Below are 24,695 nucleotides of genomic sequence, written 5' to 3' on the forward strand. Positions count from 1 at the left end.
GCAGGTGTGTCTGACCCAGGTTCCTTTCAAATCACTGCTTCTGCCCTGGGTCCTGGCACGTGTGAGATTTTGTGTGCGCCCTTTAAGGGTGGAGTCTCTATTTCCCGCAGTCCTCTGTGTCTCCAGAAAGTAAGCCCCCGTGGTCTTCAAAACCAAACATTCTGGGGGCTCATATTCTTGGTGTAGGACACCCGGACCTGGGGAGCTTGATGTGGGGCTCAGGCTCCTTACTCCTTGAGAAAAGCCTCTGCAGTTGTAATCATCCTTTCATTCATGAGTCACCTACCTGGGCATATGGGTCTTGACTATACCATGTCTCCGCCCTTCCTACCTGTCTCATTGCTGTTCCTTCTTTAGTTGCAGAAGTTCTTTTCTGCTTGTCTTCTGGTCTTTCTCATCAACAGTTACTCTGTAAATAGTTGTAATTTTGTGTGCCCATGAGAGGAGGTGAGCTCAGGGTCTTCCTACTCTGCCATCCTGGCCCCTCCTCAGAGACCTTCTCCATTATGTAAAAGATACATGAGAGTATATGATATTGCAAACCTTGTTGCAAGACATGTAGAAGATGTCTTTTTCTACGATGCAAAAACAAAAAAAGTATTTGTCCTCAAAAGGTTTGCAATCTCTGGAGGTGAAAAACATAAAGTAACCCTAGTAAAAAGGAGTTATGTGTTATAATGTCATTAGACTGGTTTTATAGTACTTCATTCTTCCTTTATTATAGTACTTCTCACATTGTTTTGAAATTTGTCCACTTGTCTATCTTCTTTAGTAAAGTATGAACTGAAGGCAAGAACCATATCTTATTCCTCTCTGTAGCCTACAGACCTAGATTAATGGGTAACCTAGAGGAGGAGCAATAACTATTTGTGTAAAATGAAAGAAACTGATGAATAAGTGAAGAAAATGGCTATGCAATTTAGAGGGCAAGGATCATGTCTGGCTGGGGTGATCGCATAGGGTGAAGTCATTTAAGTTGGATCTTAAAGGATTTAAAGGTGAGAGTCTGAGAAAGGGAATGGGAGCTTAAGGAGGTAGAAAACAGGCAAAAGAAATATAGAGTTGAAAGAGAGATCAGAAGTCTAGTTTTAATATAACCTCCCATTAAATGTGGGCATTTCACCTGTCATGATGCTGATAAGTGGTTAAGTATCTCATAAAGCGTTCTATTCTGCTTCTTAGATAGTCTAGTTTGATTTGGACAATCTGCCCTAGAACTAGTTTTGATTCTTCTATAAATGAATTCATTTCAGAGTATTGAAGATTATGTAAAATCACTTGGCTTTTTAGGAAGTTAACTTATTTCTCTGACAGGTACTTTTTCCAGTATTTGCTGCTTATGTAATTTAACAAAGTTAAATACTCATGTTTTGGTATGGATCTCAATACCTTGTAACCTACACCTAAGATGTTTTTCTAAAAAATTGTGGTAAAGTACACATAACATAAAATTTACCATCTCAAGAATTTTTAAGGGTATAGTTTAGTGGCTTCAAGCACATTCATATTGTTGTGCTACTATCACCACCATCCACTGGACTCTTTTCATACCAGAGATTTTTAAAACTGAAAAATATAAAATATTATTGCATGCAAAAAAGTCAGATACATTTTTAATAGAGCTATGTACATTTTAAACATGTGACAAAATTCAGACTGGAACTTAAAACCAATTTATTAATTAAACTGTGGTGCTTGGTATTTAACGGTGATTGCACGAACCATGGGCATTATAAGTCAAAATCTAAGATCTATATAAAAACCTTGTACATTTTTCTCTTAAAATGAGAGATAATTCAAAGTACTAAAAGTTCAATTTTGTAAACCCAGAAAAGATAAGATTTCTGATAGTACAAAAAACTAGACACTCTCCTTTCACTGGATAAATCCTGTGGGAAGTCAAACAGGTGGTAAAGGATCAAACTTTAGCCTATTCCACGCCATCACAGTAGCACTTATTTCTTACCTGTGGGAGCCACCCTTGCCAGAAGAAATGGTTTCAGTTCATTTGGTGGTTCTATTTAACAGGGCAAAGTACGAAGCAGTGGTATTTCCCAATCTCCTGCTAGGACTCCGTTAATTGAAAAGCAGTGCAAGGTAGAATTAGAACCCAGGGTTTTAGGATCTAAGCCCAGTTTTACTTCTAAGAAAAATATTTCTCTAAAATTATAATCCTGATACAATGGCTTCTTCAGTTCAGACTCTTCATCAGAACATTTATTTTTCTCAAACAGTGCCCTCTGCACTTGATTTTGTTTTGAAGCTATTTCAGGAGCAGGTACTGAAGTTTGGGAAACAGTTTCAATGCGTTCTGTGTTGTCACTTCTATAACTTCCTCCACTGAGATCCCTTTCACCTGGGCAATATATTCTGCTGAAATGGAAATGTTTTGGGGCTCATTCCGTACCTGAGACAGACAAAGCAGACATTAATCAAACATGACACTCAAGGGAAGCAATCCTTGAAGACTGTAGATAAAAGAGATGAAAATGAGTTGGTAAAAACAACTGATGAGCTCTTTCTTTTTCTTTTAATGGGGGTGAGGCGAAGCTGAGGAAAAGGCCCTGAACTTCAGCTTGAAAGCTAAGGCTACAACATTAACTGTAAGTCTATCCTGCTTCTGAAAAGAGCCCTGGGGTATTACCAGTCGAGGTCCCAGCACCTAGCATATGAAGCAGTCTGCACAAAGTGGACACTTGGTGACCTGCCTGACTGATGAATTAACTGTGCTTTGGTTTGTTCCTCAAGTGAGTGCTTGCAAAGGTCAAGCTCTGTAGCTTGGCCATTTCAACTCACAGGCTACGTTACAGTTTGACTCAGTAATGCCATGGTGTCTGGAAGACTACACAGATTATGTAGTCAGATTTCACTGATTCTAAGATGCATTTCTCCCCTACCTTAACATCTCTGAAATTGACATATATTTTATTTTAATGACATTCAGTGGCATGTGAAAGTATAATTGTAGTGTTTTTTTCCTTAATGGTCACAAAACAGTGGTACATCTACAATCAGTGGCATTTAGATTTGATGAAATATATTATTGTTGTTACTATTAAGTTATCGACTCAGGATGATAATGTTCAGAGGAATAAGATAACAAGGTTAAAAAATAACCTTGATAAAGTAGCCTAAGAAAACAATGAAAAATGCACACCAAGATTTAGGTTCAAGGACATTCATCATATTGTTTATAATACAGTTGACCCCTGAAAAACATGGTTTTGAACTGTGTGGGTCCACTTATACATGGATTTTTTTTTCAATAAATGCTACAGTACTACACAATCCAAGCGTGGTTGAATCTGTGAATGCAGAACCACGAAAATGAGGGCTGAATCCGCAGATGCAAAACTGCAGACGTGGAGGGTGGACAGACATGTATTTTCCATGGTATGGGGCGGGGCTGGGGGGTTGGGGAGGGTGTTGGTACCCCTAAGCACTTCTTGTTCAAGGGTCAACTGTACTGTGTTGGAAACAAATAACCTAAATGACAGTATCAAGTTAAATATATTGTGGCACATTCACACACTAAAATTTATATACTTATTAAACATGATGAGGAAAAGTATATTTATTGATATTTACATGTGTTCACCACATAAAAGCAAGTTATGGGGGCTTCCCTGGTGGCGCAGTGGTTGAGAGTCCGCCTGCCGATGCAGGGGACACGGGTTCATGCCCCGGTCCAGGAGGATCCCACATGCCGCGGAGCGGCTGGGCCCGTGAGCCATGGCCGCTGAGCCTGCGCGTCCAGAGCCTGTGCTCCACAACGGGAGAGGCCCACGTACCGCAAAAAAAAAAAAAAAAAAAGCAAGTTATGAAATGATGTGTTGAGGCTAATCCTATTTTTATGAAAAAAATATTATGTATACATATATGGACATAAAGAAGTGTGGAAGGACATAAGAACCTTCATTTATTTAGTGCTTGTTGTAGGCAAGGTTTTGTTCTAAGGTTTTCATGGAATTTCTCATTTAATCCTCAAAATAACTCTGTGAGATAGGTACTATTATTATTAGCATCCCTTTTTTACAGATAAGAAGGGATCCTAAACAGCGAGTAAGTAGCCCAGTTGAGGTTTAAACCTGTGCAAGCTGACATCAGAGTTTATGCTTTTAACCACTATACTATAGTGGTAACCTTTCAGTGGTAGATGGTTCTATTTTCTTATGATTTTCTGTTTTCTATTTTTCTAGAACAAACACATTTTACTTAACAAAAAGCATATTCAGTTTTATTTTTTTTATTTTTATTTTTTGGCTGCGCTGTGTGGCATGCAGGATCTTAGTTCCCCGACCAGGGATTGAACCCGTGCCCCCTGCAGTGGAAGTGCAGATTTCTAATCACTGGACCGCCAGGGAATTCCTCAGTTTTAAAATTCATTTATTCAATAAATGTTTTTGAGTACCTACTATGTGCAAGGCACTATGCCAGAAACCCACAATTTTTATCAAATTATCTAAATACAAACATAAAACTGAGTTATAAGAGCATTTGAAATTCGTTTCTGTTTAGGGTGAAAAAGCTAGGTCATTTTCATCCTATTTCACACTAACCAGGAAGGCAATTTTGTACCATTCTGTCCTACAGTCAAACAAGAAAATAAATGTGGTTATAATCCTCTATTTTCTCATTCCTCTTCTACATTCTTTTCTTTTTTTTTTTGCAGTACGCGGGCCTCTCACTGTTGTGGCCTCTCCCGTTGCGGAGCACAGGCTCTGGACGTGCAGGCTCAGCGGCCATGGCTCACGGACCCAGCCGCGCCACGGCATGTGGGATCTTCCCGGACCGGGGCACGAACCCGTGTCCCCTGCATTGGCAGGTGGACTCTCAACCACTGTGCCACCAGGGAAGCCCTAGGCACTTTCATATACATTACTTCATTTAATCCCCACTGTAATACTTCAAAATATTTTACTATTATTTTACCCACATTTTACAAATGTAGAAACAGTTTCAGAGAGATTAAGGAACTTGCCCAAAGTTATACAGCTAGTGGGTATCAGAGACAGGATTTGAATCCAGCCCTTTCTGCCTCTAGACACTAAGCTTTTTACTATACTGGTCTGGATTTCAATATTACGTAAATTAGGACATGACCCATATCAAATAATATTCTGTGTAGCACAACAGCCATATTTACAAAAGACTTGAAATTAAGTCAATATAACCTTTCAACCTAGCATTAAAGTAGGATCCCATTATATTTACACTGGAATGAGAAACACAGCTAAACTGAAAATAGTTCAAATAAAAGACACAATCTAAATAATGTAGAAATTAGAAAATCATTTACCTTTTTTTCTGGCCCTAGCGCAGGTGAATCTGTTTCCAAGCAAATCGAAGTTAAAGGCAACTGTTTAACAAGTTTCTGCTTCTTAGAGAAAAGAGAAAGCTAGTAAGTTTAAAACATGAGAAGTAAAGATTAAATAAGTAGCATTAAACCCACATGTCAATGCATACTACTCTGCAAGAATCTAAAATTCATACTTTAATATTCAATTAATAAATGTTCACTATGTTCTCATCATTCTACATTAATGGTTAGATTTAAGAAGAAATATTCTTTGCCAAAAATTATCCAAAGCCTCTAGGAACCCAAAGAGTAGTAACCAAGAACGAAAAATGAGGTAACATCCAACAAGAACCAAAACATCTGATATCATATGCCTACTGAAAGATCCAAGGAAGAGTGACTTCCCTGGTGGCATAGTGGTTAAGGATCCACTTGCCAATGCAGGGGACACGGGTTTGAGCCCTGGGCTGGGAAGATCCCACATGCCATGGAGCAACTAAGCCCATGAGCCACAACTACTGAGCCCACCTGCCACAACTACTGAAGCCCACGTACCTAGAGCTCGTGCTCTGCAACAAGAGAAGCCACCCAATGAGAAGTCTATGCACCACAATGAAGAGTAGCCCCTGCTCCCCTCAACTGGAGAAAGCCCACGCACAGCAACGAAGACCCAACACCCAAAGATAAATAAATTAAATAAATAAATAAATAAGAAATTTCTCCACAAATGATAAAAGTAGGAAAAATAAAAGTAATCATGGACTATCAATTAACATGACCTAATTGACATTTCTAGAACTTTCCACCTGAAACCGTATATAAGGCCCAGTGTCCCTGTATTTTGAAGTAAATGCTTTTGCTTCAAGTCTCCCAGGCCTCCCCTGGGCCTCAAAAGGCTGGTTCAAGAATTAGTGATTAGGAAATGTGAAGATGTAGGAGCAATGAATAGCTGTTGGGTCGGAAAACTGGTAACAACTTAGACTATGAATTCGCCACATAGCAGAGTCACCAAATTCCCAGTTCCCTGAAAGTTATAGATAGAGGCCTGACACACACTCCTAAGCTGTTCTTACAGGAAGCAGACCCCAACCAGATGGAAACTGCTGACCTCAAGCATGTAGACCCCAGACCAGCTGAAACCAGAAGATTGATGATGCTCAAAACTTCACCTTGACGCCAATCAATTCAAGAACTGAGCACAAGCTGCTCACATACCCTGCAGCCTCCTCCCTCACACTGCCTTTAATATCCTTTTTCTGAAAGCTATCAGAAGTTCAGGTCTTTTGAGTATGAGCTGCCCAATTTTTTGTTAGTGGAAGTTTATTTTGATGATATCCAATTTATCTATTTTTTCTTTGGTTGCTTGTGCCTTTGGTGTCATAGCTAAGAAACCACTGCCTGATCCAAGGTCACAATGATTTAGATCTGTTTTCTTCTAAGAGTTTTATAATTTTAGCTCTTATACTTAGGTCTCTGATCCACTTTTGAGTTACTCTTTATATGAGGTAGGGACCTAAGATTAATTTTTGCAATGAAACCAGAATAGTATCACAAGTATATAATAAAAGTTCATATTTCAGAGTATATTTCACAAAGTATAAAATGAGGTTTAATGAAAGAATTTACCTGTCCACTTCTTATGATAGAAGGAGGAATTGAGAAGAAGTACCCAGCTTTTACTCCTTCCATGGCTACAGATGGCCGACCATCAAATGCATGCAGCAACACTTTGTCAGCACCTCTCAAAAATTAAAGATAAATCACAGTTCCATTTTATTTCCTTAATGAGAGATTTTACCACTAATCAAACTGAACAACACAGATTTTAAGTAAATGTCGGTCACTATAAGGTTCTATGATTTCTAAAGAGTAGATAAACATATAGTGTTCAACCAGTAGAATAAAAATATAGCAAATTCTTAATCTTCAGAATAAAATTAATAAATATAATTTAAGCAATTATTTAAACTTCCTATACCATCAAACCTTCTCCAAATCTTCAGAATAAAATTAATAAATACAATTTAAGCAATTATTTAAACTTCCTATACCATCAAACCTTCTCCAAAAGTTTCTGAACTGTCAAATTATTGTTCCTAATAGGTTTTTAAGCAAATTGTCCTTAAGAAGGATGCTAGTGAAAGAAGAAATGAGGAAATAAATGACTCACAAATTCAACACTCAGAGTTAGTTTCACAAAAACCATCTCCAGTTCTTAAAGGATGGCTGCTCAGCCTGCACAAAAATCATGTTCTTGGTGAATCCAGGGGGACTCAGTACTCATCACTGAGAAATACAGTGCTTTCTAGTTGTAGGCAATTATGTTTACTTCACTATTTGATACTGTTGGTAGGTGTGACATTTAGTGAGTTACTACTGTGAATTATGAAATCAAATTAGTGGGTCACGACTGGCCAGTGTGTGCTTATATATTTGTGTGCATAAACACACGCACACACACATATCTATACACACACACATATAGATGTACTGCTGCTTGAACTTTTGTCAGTTTTCTGTATATGTATATACTGAGTTTCGAAATAAAGTCAGTGCCAAAAACAGTATGTGTGTGTATATATCGAGTTTCAAAATAAAGTATATTTCTTACCGTGGACAGCACTTTAAAAATTTGAAAAGTAATCCTATGAGAAGTATTTTTTCTTTAGGAACAACTGGTGAAGATGACAGTGCATTTTATATAAGATGGCCACAATCTGTATAATACCATTTTCTAAAGCAGCAGCCATAAAACATGAAAAACAGTAACTCAATGTGATCACCCTTCTTTGCTTTGTTTTTTCCTCTCTCACATACGCTGACTAAAATGTTGGAGCTGCTAATTTTCAAATTAAGGCATTAAAATTACTTGATCCAATTTTTCATTTGCTTTACCCTGGCCTGATAAACATCATAATCACACTGAAAACCTTGTAAATAGTAGGCTGACTTGCAAAACCATCTTAGTTGATTTCCATCTCTACCTTTGACCCATTCCCTTCCCTTTAAGAAATCAAGTAAAGCATGGCTTGTTCTACTGGGAATATGGACTGGAATTGTCAAACTTAAACATTAGGCACATTTTTCTCAGGAACCTAAATACCTTGCTCATTTAAGAGGCTGATGGTGGGTCTTCCAGCTGAACGTGAGTGAACATTTCTGGTAAACAAAAAAAAAATTCGTTTTGAGTACTTAATATGAAATTATTATTTTTGTTATATTAAAGCAATTCAGAGAAAAAGAAAAGTAGAGCTCAATTTCAAGAGAATCATTACTTAATTTGCTCTGTAACTATTAATATAGAAAGATGATAATTAACCTACAAAGGCAAATTTAGTCTTTTGGCTAATTGGACCTGTCTGATTAGGACTTGTCTTTGCTCTTCCTTCTGTTCATCAGTGCCAGCAATTCTGGGGGAGAAATCTAGTCCAACCTATAATGGAAAAATAAAACAGAATTACATGTTTATGGTTTAATGAATCCCCGAAGACATATTATGGTACAGTACAGTCCAAGAGAAATATAATGGAAGCCACACACATAAGCCACATACACAACCTTACAGTTTCCAGTAGCTACATTAAAAACACTAACAAGAAACAGGTGAAATTAATTTTAATGATATATTTAATCCACTATATCTAAAACATTATCAATATTATCATATAGTCATATTATTATGTCAACACATAATCAATAAAAAAAATTATTGAGTTATTTTACATTCCTTTTTTGAGGTATTGAGACTTTGAAATCCTCAGTGCATTTTATCCTGATAGCACATCTCAGTTTGGGCCAGTCACATTTCAAGTGCTCAACAGCTGCATGTGGTAACCACACTGGACAGTGAAGATTATAAATGACTGCTTCCCTTGATTCTATTCTGGCATGCATCGTGATAACCTAGATTCTGAATGTAAGTGCTATTCTTATTTTTTATCTTTAATTATAAGTGGAATTACCAAGTGATACGATGTTTCACAGCTGTAAATTATTTAATAAAAATGTTCTTTAATTATAAACTCTAACCTATTTAAAGTATGCTTGTATATACTATTTTAACTAACCAGAGAGATAACCCTACGTAAGCAAAAGGAAAAAAAGAGGAAAGTACATTGAAATGGTAATAGTTTTCTTTCATTAACATAAGCCCATGGGGAGACTTCTATTGTTTTATCCCTAAGCACTTTTGATTATTGAGGAAGTACTGACAAAGTATTATTCAGCTGAACAGGGTGAACATAATTATCCAAGTCTGTTATAATCACTAATACTGAATTAAGGACTATTTTCATCTATCACATGAAAGTCTGGATTAGAAATCACTTGATCAGCTAGTGGGTATTTACCTCTCCAATTGCCAACAATCGATCCTTATAATTCTCGATAATGGGCAAAGCTACATCCAAATCCTGGGATGAAAAAAAAGTAAATTTATTAAAATAGGAGAAGGGACTTTTATAGGTTTTGTATAAACACCCATTATATGCCAGGCACTATGCTATACTGGGTCCTTTACATAGTCAATACCTTTTAACCAGTTGAGGAACTAAGAATGTAATCCTTCTATGATGGTGAGTACTTCTGTCCGGAAATTTGAGTACAAACATCCCACATCCATTTATGTTACAAGAACATGACTTCCTTTTTAAAAAAGTATTTATTTATTATTTGGCTGTGCCGGGTCATAGTTGCGGCATACAGGATCTTCGCTGCTGTGTGCGGGATCTTCATTGGGGCATGCAGGATCTTTTAGTTGTGGCATGCGGAATCTTTAGTTGCGGCAGGGGAACTCTTAGTTGTGGCATGTGGGACCTAGTTCCTTGACCAGGGATTGAACCCGGGCCCCCTGTATTGGGAGCGCAGAGTCTTAGCCACTGGACCACTAGGGAAGTCCCAAGAACATAACTTCTTACGAAGATTCCCACTTAAACCCTTCCTTCTGTTCAGGAGGCATTTCCTGGCATTTAGGAGGAGTGAACTGGATTTCCTGGAATAGCTGAGCAAGAGAGAAGAAAGCCACCAAGTGGTCACCTTTGTGAGTTTTGGGGAGTGCACTGCTATGTTCTCCTCTTAGGGTACTGATGCCTTGTGAATTTTTAATAGTGATAATCCCATACATCCTTTGCACTATTTTCACTAATTTCTTTTGTCTTTATAGTCCTGTGTAGCCTATTTTTGTCCTAAAGGTTCAACAATATACATATTAAATACCACAAATATGTTGTTTGCCAACTATTGAAGTAACTGTGTACTGTTAGTTTCCATGATATTACTATTTCCACTTAAAGAGAATTCCCCCTGTGAGGGATCCCTTTAAGACAAGGGAAAGACAAATACATGGAAAATTTGCTTCTAGATATTTTAAACTACTTTGAGGATTTTAGTCTCAGAATATGTAAATTCAAGGTACTTCTAGTGAGGATAATCAGAACAAGGGAAAATTAAGAAAAGGGAGGTAGGGCTTCCCTGGTGGCGCAGTGGTTGAGAGTCCGCCTGCCGATGCAGGGGACACGGGTTCGTGCCCCGGTCTGGGAGGATCCCACATGCCGCGGAGCGGCTGGGTCCGTGAGCCATGGCCGCTGAGCCTGCGCGTCCGGAGCCTGTGCTCCGCAGGGGGAAAGGCCACAACAGTGAGAGGCCCACGTATCGTAAGAAAAGGGAGGTAAACCATATGGTAGAGGAAGAAGAGGAGATTTTATAATTATACCTCAAGAGAGAGAAAAGAAGATGAGGAAGGGTAAATCAAGGCCTCAGACATTCCAGTAGACTCAATGAAGAAGAATTAATATTGTCATGTGGAGCTAAGAGTATATAACCCTAAATACCAGAGAAGATGTCTGGCAATAGCTGAGTAGGTCAAAGTGTCAGGCAAAGATTTTCCATATCAAACATCCAAACTACTGTGTGTCTGTGGGACCTCAAAGGGACTGGAGAAGTTGGAGAGATTACTCAGGAAATGTTTGACACTTAGAAAGTCTTCAGTCAGAAAGAAATTACACATTTGGATGAAGACGAGATACAGGGAAAATATGCTTCTTGGAATATGTATTATCTATAAAAAGAAGCAAAATACATTTACAATGAGACTGTTCCCATTCCTCATGAAATATTTTGGAAGTTTCTGGCAAGTCAGGTATAGTAAATAGAAATTAATATAATTCATATCACAGATTCAATATGTATAAATGTATGTGTGGTCTTTATCATTTTAATAGATGTAAAAATATTTATAAGGACATTCATAGGTCTAAAACTGACTTCAGTTCTATTCCCACTTCCTCCATGAAGTCTCAAGTTCTTTAACAGCTAATGGTTCTATTGTAGGGTTTTAAAATATCCTATACCTCTATACCCTATGACTGGGCATACTACAACTAAATAATTATTCACGATTTACAAATGAGGAAATTGAGACTTGGCAAAGTTAAGTGCCACAGATCACAGAAGCCAGTAGGCCAAGTCTCTCTGACTTCAAAGCCCATGCTGTTTCCACTATGCTGTTGAGAGAAGAAAGGAGAGAGAAGGAAAGGATGGAAGAAAGAAGGGCAAGGGGAGGGAGGAGAGCTTTATTCTGAATGATTTAAAATAATTAGAATTGATTTTTTTATTAAAGAAAATGTTTAGTCTTCAGAACCTTTAGAACAGGGGTCAGGCGTGTAACCGAAATGAGTGAAGTGGGTTAAGTAGGGACAGGAGCCAAATGGACAGCACGTGCCCTGCCTGGAGGGGGCAGTAGCTTGTAGACAGTGAATTGTGATTCCCCAGGGTATCCCAGGGGCTTAAATTCTGCCTGGTAATAATATTTATTGAATATGCTGAAAGATTTGTGTGATGCTAGGCAATTTTCATTTTATAAACCAAGGTAATTTAATGAATACTTACATATTGTACATACCTACCTTTGTACCACATGGTAGGAGCTTGTAATCTAACCACAATGGGAAAACTAAACTATTGTGGGGACTACAAGCACGTTAGGAACAAAACTGCTTAACTCTGGTCTTTTCCAGCGGGCTATCTTGAGATTTGCTGAGTTCCTGTCTGTTTTGAGAATCTAGACTTACCTGTATATTGTTGGTATTTTATTTAGTTTTGTAAGTTAAATAGTCCCATCAGTTCTACATTCATGCCAAAAACATGCCAAATCCACTCACTTCTCTTCATCTCCACTGCTACCACTCTGGTCCAATCCACCATCGTTTCTCACATGGACTATTGCCAACAGTCTTTTAACTATTCTCCCTTCTTCCTTTTTTGCCCTCTTCAAAATTGATTCTTCACACCATTGCCAAGGGTATCTTTTCAAAACAGAAATCACATCTTGTCACTCCTTACTTTAAATCCCCCACTGATGTAAACTACAATCCAACAAGGCCCTGTATGAGGTGAGTGGGGATCCCTGCCCAATCCCTCTGACCTCACTATTCCTTCCTCTTCCATCTAGTCACATCAGTCGTCTTTCTATTTCTTGACCACATCAAACTTGTAACTACCTTAGGACCTTTGTGCTTCATTGTTTCCTTTGCCTTCAACACTCTCACCCCTCTCTTTGCATGGCCAACTGCATTCAGGTTGCAGTTCAAACATCACCTCCTCAGAGAGGCCTTCCCTGACTACACAATCTAAAAACCAGCATCCACAATCCCCATCACATAATCTTGTTTCATTGCCTTTAAAGCACTTAGTTCACGTATCTAATTGTTGACTGTCTTCCCCAATCCAGAATCTGGCTTCTGTGAGAGGGATTTTACTCTATAGTGCTTAGAACAGTGTTTGAAATATAGTACATGCTCACTAAACACTTGTTGACTGACTACTGAAATGAAGGACTATTAGTATAAATCTCTACATAAGTGAAAGAAATACTGTCCTGCTATCATCCCCAACATCTTGGGAATTGCAACTCTCTGGCAATTTAGCTAATTTTATCATATCAACAACTCAGGAAATCTACAGGATAAGTATTTATTTTTACCTGAAGTGAATTAAAAGTAATTTTGTTTCAAAATAAGTAAAACTACCTCGGGTACCCCAATGTAGGAATACAGATTTATTATTATAAAAAATGATAGTCTTCATATCTTAATTTATTCATAGATAACAAAAAGTCTTTACTTCTTCAACATGGGGCTTTCAATCTCATTATGTAATAAAGCACTCAGGACACTGTGCATCTCCCTGATGCTGAGTCAGGAGAAAAGTCTGAAACATAAGACATATTGACTACTGTGAGTCAGTGAGATCTTGTGGGTAGGAATTTTTTTAGAGCGGGTATAAAAGTAATGCAGTTTAACAGATCAAGAGCACTCCTATAGGGATAGTTCAATGTTCAAAGAAGACACTATGTACTTGAACTCATCTGTTCCCTTACAGTACCGCATCTATGAATTTGTATCTTTCTTTTTCTGGATATCTTATCACTTTTATTGCCAAAGCAATATGATAACATGATAAAAAATATGAAAACAAGGTGCTTATAACTCTACCAGACCATCACAACGAGTATAATTTCTGTACTTTTCCCTCTAGTCTTTTCCTTATAGAATATATTTTTACATGGATGTCACAATGAATAAGCCATTTGGTATCCTGCTTGTCTCCCTACACTATACTGTAAACATTTTCCATGTTGCTACATAAACCTTATAGTCCACACTTTCTATAGTTATATTTAACATTGTATAAGTTAACTAGTTATTTATCTCCTAACCTCTAGGCTCTTTCCACTTTTTCTCTATTTCAAGTAACTGCTGTAACAAACATCTTTGTGAAAGAAGATAGAATTTATTTCTTTTGGATTATTGCCTTATAATATTAATTTGAAAGAGGAGGAGCACTGAGTCAAAAGATGTTATGATTTTTTTATGGTTCTTGTTTTATAAGACTGTTTGTTACCTTTAACGTGACACTTCTTTGGTCTTTTGGTGAAACTCCCTGAACTGGGTGAACACCCAAGCATGGCAGAACAAATCCATTATACCTAAAAATGTAGAACGAATTAAGAAAGCAGAATATTAGACTAGGAGACAAAGTTACTCTGAAGAACAAGTAGGAAAGAATTTTTTTAGGGCTATGTTAATGTGATTGTTTTTCTTCTCATTCTCTTTAAAAATTGATGATCTTTGATATTATAAATATGAAATCATAACTGCATCCTTATTAACAACTCTTTCTAAATCTTAATGAGAAGTAACACCTTTCTGAAAGCTGCATAATCTTTTCAAATTCTCCTGAATGTTCAGCAACCACCACAAGAGCCATAACATTGGCCTGCAACAAAAATGAAGAGAATAGTTAGAGTCTCAAACAATATACATCCAATATAATTAAATAAAAATTTAAAGTTTTCTGTGCTTTTAGTTATCCTTGCTCACTCACACTCCATCAATATAATCATAATAGCTATCACTGAGTAGTTACTATGCTTCAGGTATTATGTTCGGTGAATATAAATATTACCCCCCATTTAATCTACATACTCCTATGACATAGGCATTGCTGTAATCCACTGTATGGATCAAGAGACAGAGTTTTGGATGGAGTCAAATAACTTGCCCAACATCACTAGCCCTGTGTAACTCCAAACCCCATACTCCTAATTAAGCGGCCACAGTGAAAGATGGCTGTATGTAAAAATGGCAACCATTTCTGACTATCAATTTTGGGGAAGATCACAAAATGCTAGCTTCATAAACACTTCCAAAGATTAATAATTTTTTTCCCACACAAATCAAACTGTTTCAGAAAACTTTTATAATTTCTCCAAGATCTCCAGAATAATGTTAATTCAAGAACTGAAAGATGGACCAATTTGTTCCATATTGCTGGTAAGCATGGTGGCTGTGGGAATGTGTTTTGGATTCAGACTATCTCGTCTACATCACTCACTAGTGGTGTGTCTTTGGACAAGTTAATCTCTAGGCCTTAGTTTCCTCATCTATAAAATGGTAATGGTTGGCTATAAAATAGTAGCTTCCTCAGAAGCTTGCTGTGAAACATTAAATGAGATAATGTACAGGATGGGCTTAGCTCAGTGTCTGGCACACAGTAAACAATAAATGCTGTTTATTATTAACTTATTATTATTGAAGTAACAACAACATAGTATAACTAAATTTCAAGCTGTTTTAGATCAAAATTAGGAGGAAAATAAAAACAACCAAAAAAAGGGCAATTATAGGTATTGGCTTACTTTCTTGGCTTTCTCCAACACATCATCCAGATCCTAAAATAAACATAAGTAATCACAATCATTTTAGATGGATAAGTAAGTGTCCTTTGGCTGTGTATATCAATGTAATTGAGGCACCATAAAGAATGACAATGATGGCAAGGAACAAGGTGGTGGAATGTGAAGAGCCTATGCTGACCCTACCTCCCATCTACTCTCTCAGTAAAATGTGGCTTCTGTTCCCACTCTACTAAAACAGAAACTTGTATTGTCAAATATAAAGGACACTTCTCTGTCCTCCTACTCTACCCCTCAGCAGCATTAGAAACTCCTCACTTGTCCACTCCTTCCTTTCTGAGATATTTTCCACTCTTGGCTTCTGCAAATACTCCTCTCTAGCTGGCTGCTACTTTTCAGTCTCCTTGACTGGCTCTCTCTTCTCTGATTTCAGAACCCTATGCTTCTCTCTCTGACTCACCTTAAGTACTCTTATTACTATGCTCATTATGCTAATGAGTCCCCAGTTTTTATCTCCAGCCTATAACTCTCTCCTGAACCCAAGATTCACATTTTATTTTATTTATTTATTTATTTTAGTGGTACGCGGGCCTCTCACTGTTGTGGCCTCTCCCGTCGCGGAGCACAGGCTCTGGACGTGCAGGCTCAGCGGCCATGGCTCATGGGCCCAGCCGCTCCGCGGCATGTGGGATCTTCCCGGACCAGGGCACGAACCTGCGTCCGCTGCATCGGCAGGCGGACTCTCAACCACTGCGCCACCAGAGTAGCCCCAAGATTCACATTTTTAAATGGCCATATGACATCTCCACTTGGATGGATATTAGGTTTCAACATGTGCGGAACATAACCATTTCTCAACAAACCTATTCTTTCTGCCTGCCCTCTCCAGCCTGTTTTCCCTCATCTCAGCACCACCACCTCTCTACAGCATCCTCAAGTTCTCCCTTTCCCTCTCTTTCCTCAATTCCTCTCAGCATGTACTACAGATTCTATCTCTAAAATATACCTTGAATCCATCTGCTTCTCTCAAACTCAACCACTATCTTTAGTCTAAATACTACAAAAGCTTCTAAGCTGGTCTTCTAGCTTCCATTCTTGTTCTCTGTCCATTAGCCACACATCAGCAAAATGGTTTTTAAATGGATTATCAGATCTTGTCTCTCTCCTTAAAAAGCAAAGCCCTTTACTGGATCCCCATTGTGCTTCTAATGAAATGCGAACTCCTGACTCACTAAACCTCGGCAAACCTCTTCGGTCTTGTTTTACGCGTCTTTTTAGCTCATCAGGCTCCACCCAGCCTTCCGGTAGCTCGAACGTCCAAATTCTGTCTTGCCTGGAGGCCTGCAACCCGCTTGCTTTCCTCACCACCATGCACTCACCTATTTGTCTTTCCAGCACCAATTTAAGCTTCACCTCTTGAGAGGTTTTTCCCCTAAAATAGACCCCGCTCTTCTTTTTTATTAGCCTCTAGTTTCCAATGTAGCGGATAAAACACTTTGAAATTACGTGTGTGTGTGTGTGCGCGCGGTAGTTTTTGTTTGCTTCGCTCCCCTGTAGAACTGGAGCACGCGGCGTGCGGGAGTGAGCCCGAGTTTCGCGGACGGCCTCCTGGGGAAAGTGGATTCTCTGCCCGGGGCTGAGAGGCTGGTAGGATAGCCGGGCCAAGGCGGGGTAGGGGGAAGGACTCCAGTAGCCAGTAACAGCAAATAAAAGCCAAGTGGAGATAGGGGATATGGATATTCGGAATGAGAAAGAAAAATCAGTGTGAGTGAGATTAAATAAGGAGTAAGGAGCAAGTCGCACAGGACCACAGACGGGGGCCCGGGAGGATTTGGGGCTCCGCCCTAAGGGAGGAGAACAAGGATAGCCTGAAGGGAAAGAATGGGGGCCTCCCTGCTCCCACGGGCCCGACCTCGCCCTCACATACGCGGTCAAAGTCCGGGGCGGAGAGGTGGCAGTGACAGTCCACCAGCCCTACGCCCACCGCCCCCATCGCCGCAGCCACTGAATCCCTCGACTTGCCCGCGGAGCCTCAGGCGGAACGCTGCTGCTGCAGGCCGAGTTTCCGGCCGGACGTATGCTCTTTCCTCCAGGGGAACCCGCTCTTCCGCTCCCAGAGTTCCCGCCCACAATTCAAGTTGGGAAAATGGAGGGGGCTCCTGCGTCGGTGGCCCTTTCTGCTCCGCGGGACGTGGAGAGAGTGGCCGGGACAGACGATGGGGCCCCGGTTCTTGCCACTTCCCGAAAAGACTTCCGGGTGCGTTGCACCTCGAAGCGGGCCGTGACGGAAATGCTAGAACTGTGCGGCCGCTTCGTGCAAAAGCTGGGGGACGCGCTGCCAGAGGAGATTCGGGAGCCCGTGCTGCGAGATGCGCAGTGGGTACGGGCCCAGTCTTGTTTTATCACCCCCTCTCTCCACACCCCAGGTCTCAGTGGTCAGAAAGAGCGCACGCCAGGCTTCGGCAGAGTTAACGGTGCCCCACGCTTGGTTAGAAGCAGCTCGGGACACGGGAGGGAACGAAGTAGATGCTAGAGGCAGCTGGGTATTGTTAATTACCTAGACCAATGCTGTCCGACAGAAAAATACAAGGCGAGCCATGTATGTAACTTGAAATTAAAAGTAAGAAAAAATAGGTGAAATTAATTTTAATAACATTTATTTAACCATGTCTAAGATATCGTTTTAACTTGTAATAATTAAAAAATGAACGAGATAGTTTACATTCTTTTGTTCATACTAAGCTTTTCAAATCTGTCTTAAACTTACAGCTCATCTCCTTTCCTACTAGCCACATTTTAAGGCCTCAGCAGCCATAAAGTGGCTAGTTGCTTCCCTATTGGGCGATGCAGACAGAGACTATGAGAAATTCTCCAGGAGAGGGTAATCCTGGAAGTCAGTCAGTCAGTCACCAGGCTAGCTTTTGGTCTTTCCTTTTGTTTGTTTTAGAACATCTTGTAAAGAGAGCGAGAACTTTTTCCCTACAAGTCTAAAGTCTTGCTTTTATAAACTTCAGTAAGATCACACACTGGCCCTTATAATACATTTCCCCTTCCTTTCTTAAATATTTTGCAAAGCCCTGAAGAAGATAGTTTTTTGGGGAAAGACACAACAAATTGAGGGATTTGTGCCTGTCAAAAGGAAGCACACAATCTATATTCAGGAAAAAAAGTTAAAATGTTTATAATGCAGTACAGTTTTGAGTGTGAATGACCACAGTGCAACCAAAATAAAGGGTAAATGGATGAAGGATGAAGGAACACTCCCTGGGTTGTGATTCTGTATTCCAGTGTTGTGTACACTGGCTCTTACATCATTCTCTCCTCGCAAGCAAGGGAAGAATAGAGACATACCTGAGGACATTTTTAGTAGTTTCTTGGAAGAAGACTGTTCTGTTGTGTAATGATCTTAGAGTTTACCCCTTTCTAGGAAGTGCTAAGCTGCTTAGAACATTTAATTATCTTACAAAAAAAAGGAACTTGGCTTAACCTATTATACCTTATTTAATGGATGAGAAAGTGGATTAGAAGGTAAAAGGTGTGAAGACTTAAACTACCAAGGGAATTAACTTGTGTTTTACTTTAATTAAGAGAACAGATAAAAGGCAGAGGCTTTAATTATGTTGACATCTCTTTATCTAAAACCACATAATATAGTATTATCACAGTCTTTTTTGTGATAGTTATTTTAAAATTTATTTTATTGAAGTATAGTTGATTTACAATGTGTTAATTTCTACTGTACAGCAGTGGTTCAGTTATATATGCATTCTTTTTTAAAAAAAATTTTATTTATTTATTTTTGACTGTGTTGGGTCTTTGTTGCTGCGTGCGGGTTTTCTCTAGTTGTGGCGAGCGGGGGCTGCTCTTCGTTGCAGTGTGCAGGCTTTTCGTTGCGGTGGCTTCTCTTGTTGCAGAGCACGGGCTCTAGGTGAGCAGGCTTCAGTAGTTGCGGCACGCGGACTCTAGAGTGCAGGCTCAGTAGTTGTGGCGCGGGGGCTTAGTTGCTCCGAGGCATGTGGGATCTTCCTGAACCAGGGCTTGAACCCTTGTCCCCTGCATTGGCAGGTGGATTCTTAACCACTGCGCCACCAGGGAAGCCCCTGCTACTTTTTCTAATATTCTCTATCACAAATCTGAAATTGTTATTTTGCCAAAATGTTTGAATTCAGTATTTAAAGTTACTTTCAGTGACTTGACTATTGTGACTTTATTGCAGACTTTTGAATCAGCTGTGCAAGAGAATGTCAGCATTAATGGGCAAGCATGGCAGGAAGCTTCAGACAATTACTTTATGGGTATGTGATTTCACTTTGTTCCTCTGTCATTCATTTCTGAGTTATTTTTGTGGCTAGTTTTATTTATTAATTTAATTTAATTTAATTTTATTTTTCGTCGTGCTGCGAGGCTTGCAGGGTCTTAGTTCCCCAACCAGGGATCAAACCTGTGCGGAGTCCTAACCACTGGACCCCCAGGGAATTCCCTCTAGTTTTATTTTGAGTGCTAATTCTTATCCCCATTTTCAGTGTCACTTCTTTTAAAATTCCTTTAGTGGAAGAGTTCCTTTGCTGGAAAAAAGAGAAAAGTAATCTAGAAGACTATTGAGGTCATAAGCTGAGGCAAACACCGTAGTGGTTACTGTGATCCTTTATATTGATATATATACTATCTGGCATTTCCAACAAGACTTTCATCTGATTAAACTTCAGAAGTACCCTTGTCAATAGCTTATTGGAAAATACTGTAGAACTATCGCCAGATGAAGAAACAGGTCCAGAGAATCCCTATGCTTAATACTTTATAAATCAAGTTGTATTTTTACAAGTGATCCTTTGAGTAGATAGTGAAGTACTCTTAGAAATGTGAAGTTAAACTATAAAAGTACCATGGAAAGGATGAGGTCAGTATTTGTAGAAACCTCCTTGATAAAACAATATTTTCCTGGTGTAGAGCAGACTAGATTGTACCCTAACTAATGATGTTGACATATCTAAAGAAAAAGTTTTAATAGAAAGAAAATGGTTAGTGTAGGAAGGAAAAAATGTAGTAGAAAAAGAGTGATCAGTGTGGGAAGAGAGGCAGAACTCTCCAGCAATGTCCAGGAGAAGGGCTGCCCCGATAAGAGGACTGGAGTGTCTTGTTGGTCCCCATAGTAATCGTATGGAGATTTGACCAGCATAGATTGATATCACTGCTAGCTGTTCAGCTTAACCACTTATACCCTTGAGCTTATTCCAAGCCCATCAGGATACCCTTGAGCTTATTCCAAGCCCATCAAGTAATTCTCTGTGGCTATAATTTTTCTCCTCAACATTAAGATAATTCTTTGCCCAGAAGACTTCACTGTTTAATCCTCGGCATTATTATAGTTGTCTCTTCAAAGTCACCAAAGTTCACTTTCCGGTTTATATATTAAAATGGAAAAAATGTCAGCTTTTCCAAATATTATCAGAGTGATTGCCAATTAGTGGGGGAGGGGCAGTGTATCATAATCACCTCAGAGTATTTTCAAACTACACAGCTTCTACTGTGTGTTCAGCTGACTCTTGTTCTTTGAAGTTCACTTTGGAATCGCTTTATTGATTGGTCCAGACTGCCTTCAGCAGTATGATTCATCAGTTTATAGATTACCATGTATTTTCTGACAGGTTGGCAGCCTGGGTAGATGGCTCTGAAGTGTGGATATTCTCTATCCCTTTTCCCCCTTATAACTCTGAGGGGAAATAGCTGAGAATACTACATTTTTACCTTCTTTCATGGGCACTTGATAAATGCCAGACACTGCCAAATTCCAGGAAATAGATGAAAAGATATGGTTCTTACCATTTAGGAGCTCATCACTAAGGGAAGGAAATAGACAAAGAATCACTATTACTCTTCAGGAAGTAGGAGAAGACGTAACAGAGTAGGTTGTTGTTAAAGGAAATGCGTTTAATAAGTAAGCGTGTGCTAGACAGAAAGGAGGTAGGAAGGACATTTGAAGCAAAGAGAAAAGCATATGCAAAGGCACAAAGGAGTGATATGTTTGCAAAATGTCAGCAGTGAATTGGAAATGCTAATGACAGATGTGGCCAGAAAGATAAGTTGGGACCAGATCACAAAAAACCCTGTAGGATATGCTGAGGAATCTGCACTTTATCCTGTAGGTAATAGGAAGCTGGTGAAGGTTTTTAAAGTAAAATTACAGTAGTCCCTTCTTATCTGAGGTGGATGGGTTCCAGGACGCCCAGTGGATGCCTGAAATCTCAGATACTACCAAACCCTATATCTACTATTTTTAAAAAAATTTTATTGAAGTATAGTTGATTTACAATGTTGTGTTAATTTTTTCTGTACAGCAAAGTGACTCAGTTATACATATATGTATATTCTTTTTCATATTCTTTTCCATTATGGTTTGTCACAGGATATTGAATATAGTTCCCAGTGCTATACAGTACGACCTTGTTGTTTATCCATCCTATATATATCTATGATAGAGTTTAATTTAGAAATCAGGCACAGCAAGAGATTAACAGCTATAACTAATAATAAAATAGAACAATTATAATAATACACTATAATGCAAGTTATGTGAATATAATCTCTCTCCCTCATTCTCAGAATATCTTATTGTACAAATTTAATGCCTTCTCCATCTTAACTAAGGACGTATCATGCAATATGGCTGTAACTTTTGGAATTTGAGGTACGACAACAAAGCTAGTATGGATTTCTTTTTCCTTCTTCACAATTTCATGGATAGAAGATTTATTCTTACTGTCAATCTTAGCAACTTCAGCATAAAATTTTTTTCCTTTATTAAGTTGTGAACTTTCACCTTTTCATTTAACGGAAGCACAGCTTCTCTTTGCCATATTTGAATTGCCAGCATCACTACTCTTGTGCTTTGGGCCCATTATTAAGTATCAATAAAATAAGGGTTACTTGAAAACAAGCACCACGATACTGCAGCAATGGCTACCAAGTCACTAATGGGCAGGATACACTGGACAAAGGGATGATTCATGTCCTGGGTGGGACAGAGCAGGATGTTGCGAGATTTCATCATGCCACTCAGAATGGCGCACAATTTAAAACTTATAAATTTTCCATGTAATATTTTCAGACCATGGTTGACCATGGGTAACTGAAACTGCAGAAAATGAAACCACAGATAAGGGTGCACTACTATAACAAGAAAAGGCTTGTGTTTTAGAAAGCTAACTGCTGGCTGTGTGGGGGCAGATTGGAGAAGGGAGAAATTCCAGGGAGAACCTCTAAGACCTTAGGACGTTATTGCAGTAATATACCAAAAGGTGGTGAAGACTTACCCTAAGAAAGGAGAGAAGAGGACAGGTTCAAGAGATGTTAGCAGGTAGAATTAATAGGATCTGTGTCTGATCTGATACATAGAATCAATAAGTAAGCTTCACAAGGGCAGAGGTTTTTGTCTGTTTTGTTCATTGAGATCATTGTGCAAATGAGTGAATGAATAAAGAATGAATGAATGTACAAATGAAACCAACTTTCTCCTTGCCCCTCTACCCTGAAAGGAATTGAATTCAGAAGGCTGGACCTGACACATTTAAGAATTAAAAGATAAGTTCTTGAGAGCAGGGATTATATATTTTTTTCTCATCACTATGTTTTCAATACTTGGCTAGGCACACAGTACATATTTGTTAGATTAATGACAAATTCTTCCCTGCTCAAATTTATATATTTCAGTTTTGTAGCTTTATCATTAGGTGGCGCTAAGAAACCGTTTTCTTCTCTACATGGAAGATTTAGCTGGGAGACTTGTTTTTTTAAACTGATTGTGAAATAGTTACAATATTCCTTTCAGGCTAGTGATTGAACTTTTTAAATAAATTAAAATATAGGGAAGACTGCTCATTTAAATGAGTATTCAAAGTAAGAAATGACTATATTTTATAATACTCTCAGAAGAAGTAATTTAATTGGACTTGGTGAATATTATTTTCACGAATGCAAGGCCATACATGATATATACCTCATTAATCTTTATGATATATATGTTTATGCTGATGTATGTCAGCAGTGTCTCAAAATGTTCTCAAAATATGTAACATGTTTCAGACTTCTCCCTAATGAAGCTCTACTCAATAAAATAAATAGATCTATTTCTATGATAGACTTTGACATAGCAGAACACAAATGACGTAAGACCAGTTAAGCTGAGGACCTAGCTCTTTAGTATTTTTAGCTACTTAATATTTGCTACTTTTTAAAGTGATTTTCAAAATAAAGTTGATGTATCCCCTGCATTCATTTCATCTGGGGTGCTTAATTTCTGGGCCCCATTCCAGAGAACTCTACTAGGAATCAAAATTTCTGCACTTCTCCTTACCAAAGAGTATGTACTGTGTGATTTCATTTATATAAAATTCTAGGAAATGAAAACTAGAATATAGTGACAAAAATTTGATCGGTGATTGCCTGGGGATAGAGAGCAGTTTGGGAGGAGCAGGAGGGAGAGATTACAAGGGAGCATTAGGAAACTTAGGGGTGATGATTGTGTTCATTATCTTGACTGTAGTGGTGGTTTCAAGGGTATACACATATGTCAAAACTTATCAAATCGTATACTTTAAATATGTGCAGCTCACTGTATGACAGATATACCTCAATAAAGCTGTTTTTTAAAAAGTAAAAAAATATGTCTGCAGTTCCCCAGGTGATTATTCATTCTTTCAGAGTTTGAGAATCAGTACATTTGACTCTTGAACAGCTCAGGTTTGAACTGCAAGAGTCCACTCATACAGGGATTTTTTTCACCAAATACAGTACGACACCATTTGTAGTTGGTTGAATCCACAGATGTGGAAACTCTAAAGTTTCCACAGAGGGCAAACTATAAAGTTACGCTTGGATTTTTGACGGCAAGGATGGTTGGTGTCCCTAACCTCCACGTTGTGCAAGGGTCAACTGTACTTTAAAACATAGGAAAGCAACTGACAAGATAGCTTTAGCCAAATCAAAGAAACTCTAAAGTCACCATATCTTTTATGTTTTCCTGCCATTTATCCAGTTGTACCTGATTCAAATCTAGCTACTCCACTCACTGCTATTGTCACTGCTTTGGTTCACCACATGACACAGTCAAAACTTATTAGCATCCCTGATGTTAAATGTTCTTTACAGTGTGGCTCTTCTATATATTATCATCCTTTTTTCCTTATACTTTAACCTGCAGCCATTTAG

At 38.7% G+C, this 24,695-nt stretch overlaps 2 protein-coding genes across 3 annotated transcripts in view; one reads left to right on the forward strand and one right to left on the reverse strand.

Annotated features, from left to right (window-relative positions):
• Window positions 1–1,657: 1,657 nt before the first annotated feature.
• TATDN3 (TatD DNase domain containing 3) lies at window positions 1,658–17,630 on the reverse strand. Of its 2 annotated transcripts, none has more exons than XM_059995071.1 (10): window positions 17,419–17,630; window positions 15,495–15,527; window positions 14,499–14,572; window positions 14,198–14,282; window positions 9,649–9,711; window positions 8,623–8,732; window positions 8,403–8,458; window positions 6,926–7,038; window positions 5,300–5,377; window positions 1,658–2,407 (listed from the first exon to the last, which is right to left on the reverse strand). In XM_059995071.1, exons 1-10 carry the CDS (start codon window positions 17,482–17,484, stop codon window positions 2,264–2,266), a joined length of 822 nt encoding a protein of 273 aa, XP_059851054.1. In that variant the 5' UTR covers window positions 17,485–17,630; the 3' UTR covers window positions 1,658–2,263. The 2 variants fall into 2 exon arrangements, with proteins under 2 accessions (XP_059851054.1, XP_059851044.1); XM_059995061.1 differs by having other exon boundaries at window positions 5,300–5,380.
• A 7-nt stretch (window positions 17,631–17,637) lies between these two features.
• Window positions 17,638–24,695, forward strand: part of NSL1 (NSL1 component of MIS12 kinetochore complex) — a 38,017-nt gene continuing 30,959 nt past the window's right edge. The window contains exons 1-2 of the mRNA XM_059995048.1: window positions 17,638–17,871; window positions 19,708–19,786. Coding sequence (XP_059851031.1) covers window positions 17,638–17,871; window positions 19,708–19,786 — 313 coding nt within the window. The remainder of the gene's footprint in view (window positions 17,872–19,707; window positions 19,787–24,695) is intronic.

Source organism: Delphinus delphis, chromosome 1 (genome assembly GCF_949987515.2).
Source record: "Delphinus delphis chromosome 1, mDelDel1.2, whole genome shotgun sequence".
In the NCBI taxonomy this organism is placed as follows: domain Eukaryota; kingdom Metazoa; phylum Chordata; class Mammalia; order Artiodactyla; family Delphinidae; genus Delphinus; species Delphinus delphis.

Coding starts and splice junctions, on each gene's coding strand:
- TATDN3 (XM_059995061.1), bottom strand. CDS start 17,484: ATGGGGGCGGTGGGCGTAGGGCTGGTGGACTGTCACTGCCACCTCTCC. Junction 8,733..9,648: donor GATTGTTGGCAATTGGAGAG/GTAAATACCCAC, acceptor TTTCCATTATAG/GTTGGACTAGATTTCTCCCC. Junction 5,381..6,925: donor CTATCATAAGAAGTGGACAG/GTAAATTCTTTC, acceptor CTTTTCTCTAAG/AAGCAGAAACTTGTTAAACA.